Source organism: Calliphora vicina, chromosome 5 (assembly GCF_958450345.1).
Source record: "Calliphora vicina chromosome 5, idCalVici1.1, whole genome shotgun sequence".
In the NCBI taxonomy this organism is placed as follows: domain Eukaryota; kingdom Metazoa; phylum Arthropoda; class Insecta; order Diptera; family Calliphoridae; genus Calliphora; species Calliphora vicina.
Window position 1 is genome coordinate 72,960,556 of NC_088784.1, and position 10,542 is coordinate 72,971,097.

The window sequence follows — 10,542 nt, forward strand, 5'->3', positions numbered from 1 at the left end:
TAACTACCAATGTTAGTATCACACTCATAGAGAAAAAAATTGCTGCACTTGTTTTTACTTGTTTTGTTATTGTCAAAAAATTATAAATTTATTGGATTTAAATTAAAGTGTTTTTTATATTTTGCAAAATTATTTTAAAGTGTGAAAAATCAAATTATTAATAGTTATTTCCACAATGCCATCTGCAAATCCAAAAGTATATCATGAGCGACAAACACGTCAGCTTTGCGCCTTGCACACATTAAACAATCTATTTCAGTGTAAGTTGTTTTTTATTAGTGATATTTTTAGTTTACATTTTTGAAATGAATTTCATTTCTTCCATTAGGCCGCCAAGCATTTACCAAAGAGCAATTAGATCAGATTTGCACTAATCTAAATCCCAATGTGTGGCTGAATCCACATCGCTCCATGTTGGGTTTGGGTAACTATGACATCAATGTAATTATGCAGGCGCTGCAACTACGCAACTGTGAGGCTGCCTGGTTTGACAAACGCAAGTGAGTAATAAGTTGAATTAACTTTCTAATTAACTAATTATAACGCATTGTGTTTTTCTTTAAGGGATCCTGAATGTATTGATTTAAGTGTTATTGTTGGCTTTATTCTAAATGTACCTTCGGATTACAAATTCGGCTTTATAACACTACCTTTACATAAAAGACATTGGATAGCGGTACGTGCCATAGATGGAAAGTACTACAATTTAGATTCTAAGCTACATGTGCCCGAATGCATAGGAACAGAACAGCAATTATTTGCATATTTAAGACAGCAATTGCAAGCCAATGATCGAGAATTATTCGTCATAATCGAATCTAGTGCCAATGAGACGGACGCGCCAAAGAAATGGTTAAAAGAAACTAACAAGTCCTCACCCTCTGACATACCGCCCTGTACGATGAATGGTCATGTGTCATGAGTTGTATAAGTTTGGTGCTAAAATAATTTTTAAGATGTTTTTAGGTTGTAATATCAAGTTTTTCATTGTTATGAAAGAAACAGAAAGACTCTAGTCTGGATATTATTAAAAAAAAATACTAACAAAACATGACACATTAAAACAATTAACAAAGAGACTTGAAAAGTTGACGTTATTAAGAAGAATTGTATGTGTGTTAAATTGTTGGTAATTAAGTTTAAGTTTTTTTTTTATTATTGAGCACAAAAATGGATTTAGAATATATTTAAAATATATATAGATTTAATAAAAGATGTACAAAATATGTTTGAACAACATTATAACTTAATTATTGTTGAGGGTCAAAAAGATTACACAATTTTTAGCAAAATTTGTAATCTCTTTTAAAAACAATAGTTTCCCAGATCTAATAAATAAAAATAATTGATGTACTATAATTGTTTTTCCACTTATTAAAAACAAAAATATTTTTCGTAAAAAGTTGTATAAAATACTTTATTGATTCGAAAATATATTAAAATTTTAAACTTAATCAACTAGTGAAAATTGGAATGTGATTATGTATTTGTAAAAATATATCATGCTATTAAAAATTGGTAATGTATTAGTAAAATAAAGATATCTTTTTTTAAAGGTATTACATATAAATGCAATTAATTTCTTTTATACAGAACGATACATAAAATACAGTTTGTTACATTTAAGGCCCCAAAAATATTCGAATATTAATATCGAGATTAATACATATACTTAAAAACTATTACAAATAATGGACAAAATAAAAAGACTACACAAATTTGTATTGGACGGATATGTTTCGAAGATAATACGTTTTACTTACGTATGGATATTTAAATGATACTTTTTGGACACTCTTATATATCTGTTTGTATTCCACCGCCTACAATTGCCACCGATGGTGGAGCAGTGGGAGTACGATGCCCTGGTTGAGGACGTCTTGGTCTGCTAGTTTCAGGTGCATAATAAGATTGTGAAGGCTGTGGTTGCTGTTGTGGTGGCTGCTGTTGTTGTGGTTGCTGTTGACGTTGGAGTTCTTGCTGAGCAGCATGCTGATAATAGTCAGCATCTCCACCATATTCACTAATGACCTCACGATTACTAATCTCATTAAGACGTTTATAGCGTTCACGCCTAGCTTCAATCATGTATAAAACTCCACCAGGCAACAGCAATATCGCACCCACAACAGCCAATGCAAATGACCAACCCATATCATTATTTTGCCAATGTGGCATCCAATCACGGGAATCTCCCCTTGCTCCGAAAGTCACAACTGCTATAAAACCAAACAGAGAGGCCAACACTTGACAAGACCCAATGGTCAACAGCAAGAATACGTAACGATCGTCATCACGGGAGGTACGTAGAAATGATAAAGTCAGTGGCAGGGCAATTAAACACATAACAAAACAAAGAGTGGCAAACACTTGTACGGCTATATAGAATCCAGGCAAAAGGAAATCATGTATAATATAGTATTCTTCTTCAAATACCCACATACAACCACTGAAGAGTGTATCATAAAATCTATGTATATCTTGAAATCCATTAAAGCACACTTCCCATAAGCCCAAGTTCGTAAATCTGGGATTTTGTAGACGTCCGTCTGTAACCAACCAATAAGGTGTCGCAAATGCTATTATAAACAGCAAAAAAGCAACGGCTGAGATTCCAACAGCTATTCGTGTGTTACGATTGCTCGCTCCCATTATATTTTAGTTTAATTCTAACTAGTCTTATATTTTTCACCTTTTTTCTATTGAATTTCAAAATATTTTTAAGCAGTTCCACGCCCAAAAATAACAATTCACTAAATTTATTTTAATAAATGATAATATGTTCCACAAACACAGAGTTGTATTTTTATTGTAATAAATAATACAGACATAATAGTAATTAACCCTTAAAAGTTCGCACAAATTAGTACTATGCAATGGTCACCGAACATAACACTGTAGCTACGTATACACGGTTGTCATATTCTTACAATATTGTCCGAACATGCTCATAAAATGGTTAACACAACCATTAGAACTTATGTTGAAACATATGGGTGTTAACCATTTATTGAACATTTTCTGACAATATTGTAAGAATATGACAACCGTGTATACGTAGCTTGTGTCTACAACTGCCATGAAATGCTTAACATTAACATGATGTTAGTGTGTTTTAACAACTCTTTTATAACATGAAATGACGTTTAAGCTTGACATCAGTTATTCAGTTGTTTTTTTATTTACAACAAATATACTATACTAAAATCACAAAGAATTAAAAATACACACGATTTTTTTAGAACAAATAATGAAATATCTTAACAATGACATGAGTATGGTACTCCCATTAACATATTAAAAATTTAACATGAAGTCTTAACATCAAGTTTTATCAGCATTTCATGTCTGTTGTAGACATGGCGTAATATCAAAGATTTCAATATCTCACCTCTACTAGCTTATAAGATGTGTAATATTTTCTGAAATAGCTTAAAAAAGCAATGTTTTCTTACAACTGCTATGATATTATAAGTGTTTTTGTTTGTTTAATAAATTAAAATATAATAATAATAATAAAATATATTTGAAAAAATCGAAATCACAATGATTTTTTTTAAGTTTATTATTTTGATGAAAATTCTCATTCTTTATGATTTTTTACATATATCCTGGCCATTAATGAGTTTATTTTTTCTTGTGACATTTTCTCAAAAATATTGTAGTTCTCTTTACATATTAATTGTTTGCAAAATTCTGCATTTGCTTTACATATGCTATACATTAATTGTTAATATTAAGCCCTTTCTTAACAATTATTTTTTTTAGTTTTTTCCGTTTTAAATAATAATGTAATTAATAATTATTTTTCTTTAAAAATAAAATACATAGTTGCTTTTTGATGTTGATTACAAGAATAATACTCATTATTGTTTACTTCACACGGTAACCAAATACCCAATACTTTTACAACTCTAATATATGCATATTAAACGAACGAAGCGTAAAAGAGAATTGAGAAAAAAACTTGTTTGTCTGCAAAAAATGCAAATCAAACGTATATTTGTTGGAAATCTCTTTATAAACTCATAAATATTTAAAAAATATTAATAAAAAGAAATGGAATTAATAAAGAAACAAGCACTTTTGATGTAACAAGATAAATTATTCATTTAAGATTTAGTGTGCTCGAAAATATTACAAAGACTTGTTTTTAGCATCGTACATTGCTGAGGGAAGCCTTAAATTTCATGGAAACAGCAGCAATCATGTCGGCTCCGGAAATTGAAGTTGTTAATATTAACAATTTTGAGAAAATACAAAATTTCCTAAATGATTCAGCCTACAAGGAGATATTGGAGAATAGTGAAAACTACAATACTCGTCTGTGCATAGAACGACGTTTGCGAATGCCCTTCTTAGATCCACAGACAGGCGTTGCACAGACACATTGTGCTCTGTTTGTTAAGCAAAAACAACGTATGCCTGGTTTTCGTGAGGGACAAATCTATACATATCCCTCGAATAGATGGCGTAAACCGAAAAGACAATATTTACTCAATCACCATCACAGCTATCGTCATTATCAATATCGTGAATCTAATAACCATCATCACCACCACTACACGGCCTCAACAGGAGCTGGAGCCTCAAGTCGTGATCACAGTGAAAATGCAGGTACGTTTCATAATCTGAATTAAAAAAAAATAAAATCAATATCAAGAGACTTGATTGCTTACTTATTTGGTTCATTAACTACCCTGGACCTTATTTTCTATATAATTTTCTTAAAGTTTGTTTTTACCCTGTTTTTGTTTTATATAATTTGTAACAGCCACCCCTTTGTGGGTGGGCGTAAGAGTGTGAGTGAGTGTGCATGTGTGTGTTCAATGGATGGATGATGGTGGGTTGTCTTGTGCAATTCTGTAGTTTTTTACTTTTGTTGTGATTTATATTCTTACTATTGTTTTTCCTACATGATTTATATTTCTGTTGTTGCAAAAAATTCGGTATCTTTTAATTTGCCATGTAACATTTATCTTACATACAGTATGGGGTCAAAATACATTGGACAAAATTCGCGTCATAACTTTTTTCCAAATCCAAAGAAAGTAAATATTTTAGAAATAACAAATGCATTCTAAATAGAAATACATCTTCAGTATTATTAAAGGTACTTTCAGACGACAATATTGTGTATTAATACATTTTAGATTTTAAACTGTATCTTAGAATGAATTAAGCTTTTATTTTAGTTGGGAACATCCACAAAATTTATTTTGGGCCACCCTAATGTACATGTATCTTATGTGTATACAATGAGTTTGTTTTTTAACTTTTCGTATTTTCTTGCAATGTTTACTTGACAAATGTAAATATTACAGTAAGAACAAGAAGTGTACATGCAGGTCACTGCTCCCTTTCTATCTTTTTTACACAATTCTTTCAGGGACTTATTTAAAATTAAAGTAATTTTTTACTTTATAACTTTTTTTTAGCTTTAACTGCCGATGGCAACTCGATGAGTGCTTCTGGCGATAATGATAGCAAAGATTCCCATGCGAATGCCGAAAAGGAGGGATGGTTCCATGAAGATATCGAAATGTCCTATCACCACCATGTGGATGATTTTGAAGATGATTTCGAGTCTGATAATGACTTTGATGAGTCGTATAGTGCAAGAGGAAAACGTAAACGAGGAGGTGGTGGCACTCGCTGGCGTAAAGGGAACACTTCCGTGGATGGCACCCCCAAACGTGGTCGCAAAGGTGGCGGTAAGATTTAAGTTTAAGTTTTGCAAAACTCTTCTAATTTCTTCTTTAAATTACTCTAGGCACTCGTCGTCGTGGCGGTTCTAATGCTGAAGGTGATGGTACTGGTGAACCTATACGTCGGCGCCGTGGTGGAGGAGCTGGTTCTAGTTCTAGTTCGGCTGTAGGAAGTACAACTGCTGCTGCGGCCGCTGCAGCCGCCGCAGTTGTTGCGGCTGCTAGTGTCGCTGTAACCAGCATAAATCATTCCAATTCGGCCTCACCAATTACAAATACCGATGATTCCTCTCAACCAGGTTTAACATTACCATCAAGCATCAATCCCCCGATTGCAACGGCAACAACATCCACTTCAATACCACCACAAATTGATAATTCTTCTTCGAGTCATGCAACAGATGCCTCCATGGGCTTACCAACCGACAGTAATTCATCTGGTGCAGTGCCAGCACCACCAGCGGCCACAGCTGCGGCTGCTGCCGTTGTAGCAGCTGCAGCTGCAACCGCTACATCACCAGTTGCAGTTGCAGCAACAGCTACAGTTGCAGCCAGCACTTCGGTGGCTGCACCTGCAGCTATCACTGCAAGTCCTCAGAAGACCGGTGCCAAGACTAAGGTTCGTTCTAACGATCGGGAAATTGCACAGCCATCTCCATATTGTGATTTCTGTTTGGGAGATCAGCGAGAAAACAAGAAAACCAATTTGCCCGAAATATTGGTATCGTGCTCAGACTGCGGCCGTTCCGGCCATCCATCGTGCTTGCAATTCACTCCGAATATGATAATATCGGTTAAACGTTATCGTTGGCAGTGTATTGAATGCAAATATTGCTCCATTTGTGGTACTTCCGATAATGATGATCAATTGCTGTTTTGCGATGATTGTGATCGTGGTTATCACATGTATTGTCTGTCGCCACCATTGGTTACACCACCCGAGGGTTCTTGGAGCTGTAAATTATGTTTGGAAGAATTCCACAAAGGCGATAATAATTAGTGTATCTACTCAAACACAAAGTAAATTATGAAATGATATTCATTTTTAATTTATACATGTTCTTTTAATTTTGGTCTTTTGTACACTTATTTTAAGTTGTAATAAGTTAATGAAAGTGTATGAGTATTTTTTTTATACAGATTCCATGGCAGCTTTGTACAAGTACACATACTATATTTAAGTACAACATGTATTTTCTTTATTTTACACACATTTCCTTTGTCCTTGAAGAGAAGGATAGTATTTTCTTTTAGTATTCTCATTTTTTTTAACATGTGTTTATTTATTACATTTTGTCTCATTGCAATCTCCATTTTATTTTTTCTATTTTGGTTTAGTTGTGAGGTTTTAAGATAATTCCTTAGATTTTTTGTGTTCTTTAATGTTTTTTTTTTTAGTTTTAATTAAGCAATATCATCTTTTTAAGGAAATCCTCTTGTAATTTCAATTCAAACATAATAAACAACTAAAATATCATTAAAATTAAAAAATAAACGAGTTTGTTTTATTTTTCTTACTGATGCCATCTTAGAAGTTTCTTTGTTTTATGCGTCTTTTGGCCTTGGTGTTTAAGAAAAATTTGTTGTGGATTATTTATTTAATTTATTTATGACTTTATTCCCACCTGATCATCTTCGGATTTTAAACAGCACTTTTGTACATGGATTTTCCAAGACTCATTTATTTTGAATATTTCAACATCGTTTTGAAACTTTACGCATTTTGTTGAATTTGAACAGATCGATTTTGAACCGAATTTGCTCATTTTACTTGTAATGGCACCATTTACGTTACGAGGGGAACTTTGTTTTTTCTCCATATAAAATGAGACAATTTCAGATTTTGGTAAAATTGAAATATATATAAAAGTAAATAAATATTCATAAATAAGTGTTATAAATCGATAGATTGAAATAGTGTCGATATCGATAGATATACAGGCCTGTCACAGCATTCCATTCCGATCGAAAGTGGAATTAATTCCGCATTTAGCTTCTTCTGAAAAAGTAAAACGAAATTTTTTTTTCGAAATGAAACCACTTTCAGTTTTTAAAGTGGAATTCATATTTTTCTGTAATCTGAAATACAGAATTACCCCCATATGCATAAACAGTTTTTAAATTTATCAAAGGTTTATAAAACAAATTTTGAATGGAAATTTTGTTTTATAAACCTTTGATAAATTTAAAAATTGTTTATGCATATGGGAGTTATTGAATATTTTTGGAATTAACAAATTATAGGGTATCTGAAGAACCTAAAACGAAAATGATCGGAATAAAAACTACGGAGTTGAAACCATTCCGAACAAAATGTGTGACAGGCCTGATAAACTATGGTTATGATGATTCGATATCGTTTGGTTTATTGGGGTGTGTTTAAAATTATGGAAAAGTATTAAAATTAAGTTTAACCAATATAAAAACGGCAATAATTAGCATACATTTTTCCAGTTTCAAATCGTTTCGGTTTTGACATCGATTTCCATCACATACCTAAAAACGGTTATTAATGTTAAATGTTTATTAGAATGCGAACGAATATGTTATTGTAAAATGTCTAAAAAAAACTAATGGATATTTAAAGCTAAAAACATAGAGAAATATACATAGAGCGGAAACTCTCCTTTCAAAACCCAACTCAGTTTCTTAAAAACCTAAAAGTTAGTAGTTTAAAACGACGTTGTTTCGAAAACTAGTAGAGAAATAGCGAAGTAGAACAAATTCGGGTCACAAGCTCTTTGGGCTTAAATTTTGAACCTAAAAATTGCAAATCCCGAGAATTCGAAGAATGCATATATGTATATATTTTCTGAAGTTCTTGACATATAATACGACTGCGAAACACCCGACATCTTTCCGAGTAATAGTTTTTAAGTTATTAATTTAAACATTTTTAGGAACCTATACCCATATCTTGAATACTATGCAGTGACCTTTTAAAAAACTTTGGTTTATTTCTTTTAAATACTTTTGATTGCAAATAAAATAGTTTAGTAGTTTAAAATTGTAACAACTCTATATTTATTCAAATTTATACAACAATTTAAATAGTCACTTTCTTTTAACGTACACACTTATATTACACATTTTAAAACCACACTTTATAATGTACAATTATGCACTGGTAATGCAATTGATATTACTTCTAACAACGTCTATCATAAATTAAACTTACGATGAAACTGCAGCCATTATTTATACACAGCACCATCTTCATTCCAGTAGCTTCATGAATGATCTTAATGGAAAAAAATAGAATGTTCAAATTCAAGAGCTTTTATCAGTTTCAATTTTTAGTGTTGCCTTACTTACAAAAAATGCTAATAACTGCGTGCTATCAACATTGTTGATAAGTAGAAGCTTCTACTGATGGACATGTTTATAAACATGATGAATGTTGCAAGCAGTCGTTACAGCCCGTTAAATTCAAATTGATAGTGCAATTTCGTAACAATATATTATTTTGATCTACATATTATTTTGTATTTTTATTAATTTTTAACAAACAAATTATTTTAAACCAATTCTGATTTTAAACATATTTTATGAAATTATTCGAATAATAATTTTAACTCGTTATTCGTTCGTATAATTGTGGAAATTTAAAAATTAATATATCACTCGAATAACAAACAAATTATGAACTTTTATTCTATTAAAATAAAACACGTATAATTGTCAACCCTAATCACCACTCAATGTAAGGGGTAAGTACTATTGAATATTTTAAATCTCCTATTTCCCCTGGTTTTTACAATTGGCACGAAGTCAAGAAAGGTTAAAATCAAATTGAATGTTTTTTTTTAAAAAAGTTTTGTTCTACAATTTGTGATATTTTTCTATTAAGGTGTTAATTACTTACCAATGACTACTTTATGGAAGTGTGAATTATTTCTTTTATTTCAACATTTCAATATAGTTTCACAACTTACTGTTCAGTCAGTTGCAGACCATTATCATGATGAAAACAATTGCAAAAATAATAATAGTTTTCTTTTGTATTTTAAATAATCAATTAACTTGCAATACAAAATTATTGAGAAACAAAAGATTCCTAATATTTCCCCGCCAGGCACCAACTAGACATCAGGTTTGTTAGATCGAATTGAATGTTTTTTTTTTTTTTCAAAATAACAAAAATGTAATCAATTTATTGTTTAGTTCATTGGTGGTATAGGTATACCGGTTGATTTGTCCTATGAATCCCTTACTATTGGCTATGTTTTAAAGGCTGAATTTTGGTTGCCCGATAATGAGACTGTATTTCGTGAAAATCCATATTTTCCCGAATATAAAAATGATAAACTTAACAATAAGCTGAAGACAAATCAAAACCCCAATTTTGTTAATGCAAGATCTTCCAAAAACCATGTGAAGAAATCGAGATTACGATGGGATATTTACGATATTTTAATACATCGTTTAAATGGGTGAGTAGTAAATAATAATTTTTTAACGCAGTATGGAGATTTATTTAAATTTTTTGTATTTCCAGTTATGGTTACAAGGGTCAAGAATGTCTTTTACGTGCTATTTGTGAAGCAAATGCTTTACAATTTATGCGGCATTATGATGTTTATGGTGAATTAATGCATATTTTCTTTAGGTACATATTTTTTATACAAAATATTTAGAATAATTTTGAACAAAGATTTTTATTTAAAAAACAAAATATTTAGTCCATCTTCTTCCAGCGATTTGAAATCACCGGAAGCTCAGAATTATCTACAAGCTGAGAAGTTGGGTTTATCTGGTGGCAAATCTTGTTCATTATATGACTGTAACTTGTCAATTTTGGATATATTTTCAAAAATTTTAAAAGTTGGCTAAA

At 31.4% G+C, this 10,542-nt stretch overlaps 4 protein-coding genes and 1 long non-coding RNA gene across 6 annotated transcripts; 3 read left to right on the forward strand and 2 right to left on the reverse strand.

Moving 5' to 3' along the window:
• Positions 1-12: 12 nt before the first annotated feature.
• Josd (Josephin domain containing) lies at positions 13-1,237 on the forward strand. Its single transcript, XM_065510920.1, has 3 exons — positions 13-260; positions 329-500; positions 565-1,237. The coding sequence occupies exons 1-3, from the start codon at positions 176-178 to the stop codon at positions 920-922; spliced, it is 615 nt and encodes a 204-aa protein (XP_065366992.1). The 5' UTR covers positions 13-175; the 3' UTR covers positions 923-1,237.
• A 152-nt stretch (positions 1,238-1,389) lies between these two features.
• Positions 1,390-2,778, reverse strand: kune (kune-kune). The gene has a single exon (XM_065510919.1). The coding sequence runs from the start codon at positions 2,650-2,652 to the stop codon at positions 1,798-1,800; it is 855 nt and encodes a 284-aa protein (XP_065366991.1). The 5' UTR covers positions 2,653-2,778; the 3' UTR covers positions 1,390-1,797.
• A 1,256-nt stretch (positions 2,779-4,034) lies between these two features.
• Positions 4,035-7,203, forward strand: d4. Of its 2 annotated transcripts, none has more exons than XM_065513904.1 (3): positions 4,035-4,617; positions 5,439-5,714; positions 5,774-7,203. In XM_065513904.1, the coding sequence occupies exons 1-3, from the start codon at positions 4,191-4,193 to the stop codon at positions 6,706-6,708; spliced, it is 1,638 nt and encodes a 545-aa protein (XP_065369976.1). In that variant the 5' UTR covers positions 4,035-4,190; the 3' UTR covers positions 6,709-7,203. The 2 variants fall into 2 exon arrangements, with proteins under 2 accessions (XP_065369976.1, XP_065369977.1); XM_065513905.1 differs by having other exon boundaries at positions 5,439-5,708.
• Positions 6,952-7,453, reverse strand: LOC135962140 (uncharacterized). Its single transcript, XR_010576628.1, has 2 exons — positions 7,334-7,453; positions 6,952-7,269 (listed from the first exon to the last, which is right to left on the reverse strand). It is a non-coding gene; the product is annotated as an uncharacterized LOC135962140 (long non-coding RNA).
• A 2,216-nt stretch (positions 7,454-9,669) lies between these two features.
• LOC135961371 (uncharacterized) lies at positions 9,670-10,541 on the forward strand. The gene is made up of 4 exons (XM_065512870.1): positions 9,670-9,801; positions 9,873-10,141; positions 10,207-10,317; positions 10,391-10,541. The coding sequence occupies exons 1-4, from the start codon at positions 9,670-9,672 to the stop codon at positions 10,539-10,541; spliced, it is 663 nt and encodes a 220-aa protein (XP_065368942.1).
• The last annotated feature ends 1 nt before the right edge of the window (position 10,542 follows it).

Excerpts from the sequence above, each read along its gene's own strand:
- d4 (XM_065513904.1), top strand. The coding sequence starts at position 4,191 with ATGGAAACAGCAGCAATCATGTCGGCTCCGGAAATTGAAGTTGTTAAT. Across the intron at positions 4,618-5,438 it reads TGATCACAGTGAAAATGCAG|CTTTAACTGCCGATGGCAAC; the intron begins GTACGTTTCATA and ends ACTTTTTTTTAG. Across the intron at positions 5,715-5,773 it reads ACGTGGTCGCAAAGGTGGCG|GCACTCGTCGTCGTGGCGGT; the intron begins GTAAGATTTAAG and ends AAATTACTCTAG.
- Josd (XM_065510920.1), top strand. The coding sequence starts at position 176 with ATGCCATCTGCAAATCCAAAAGTATATCATGAGCGACAAACACGTCAG. Across the intron at positions 261-328 it reads ATTAAACAATCTATTTCAGT|GCCGCCAAGCATTTACCAAA; the intron begins GTAAGTTGTTTT and ends TTCTTCCATTAG. Across the intron at positions 501-564 it reads GCCTGGTTTGACAAACGCAA|GGATCCTGAATGTATTGATT; the intron begins GTGAGTAATAAG and ends TTTTTCTTTAAG.
- kune (XM_065510919.1), bottom strand. The coding sequence starts at position 2,652 with ATGGGAGCGAGCAATCGTAACACACGAATAGCTGTTGGAATCTCAGCC.
- LOC135961371 (XM_065512870.1), top strand. The coding sequence starts at position 9,670 with ATGATGAAAACAATTGCAAAAATAATAATAGTTTTCTTTTGTATTTTA. Across the intron at positions 9,802-9,872 it reads AGGCACCAACTAGACATCAG|TTCATTGGTGGTATAGGTAT; the intron begins GTTTGTTAGATC and ends TTTATTGTTTAG. Across the intron at positions 10,142-10,206 it reads TTAATACATCGTTTAAATGG|TTATGGTTACAAGGGTCAAG; the intron begins GTGAGTAGTAAA and ends TTGTATTTCCAG.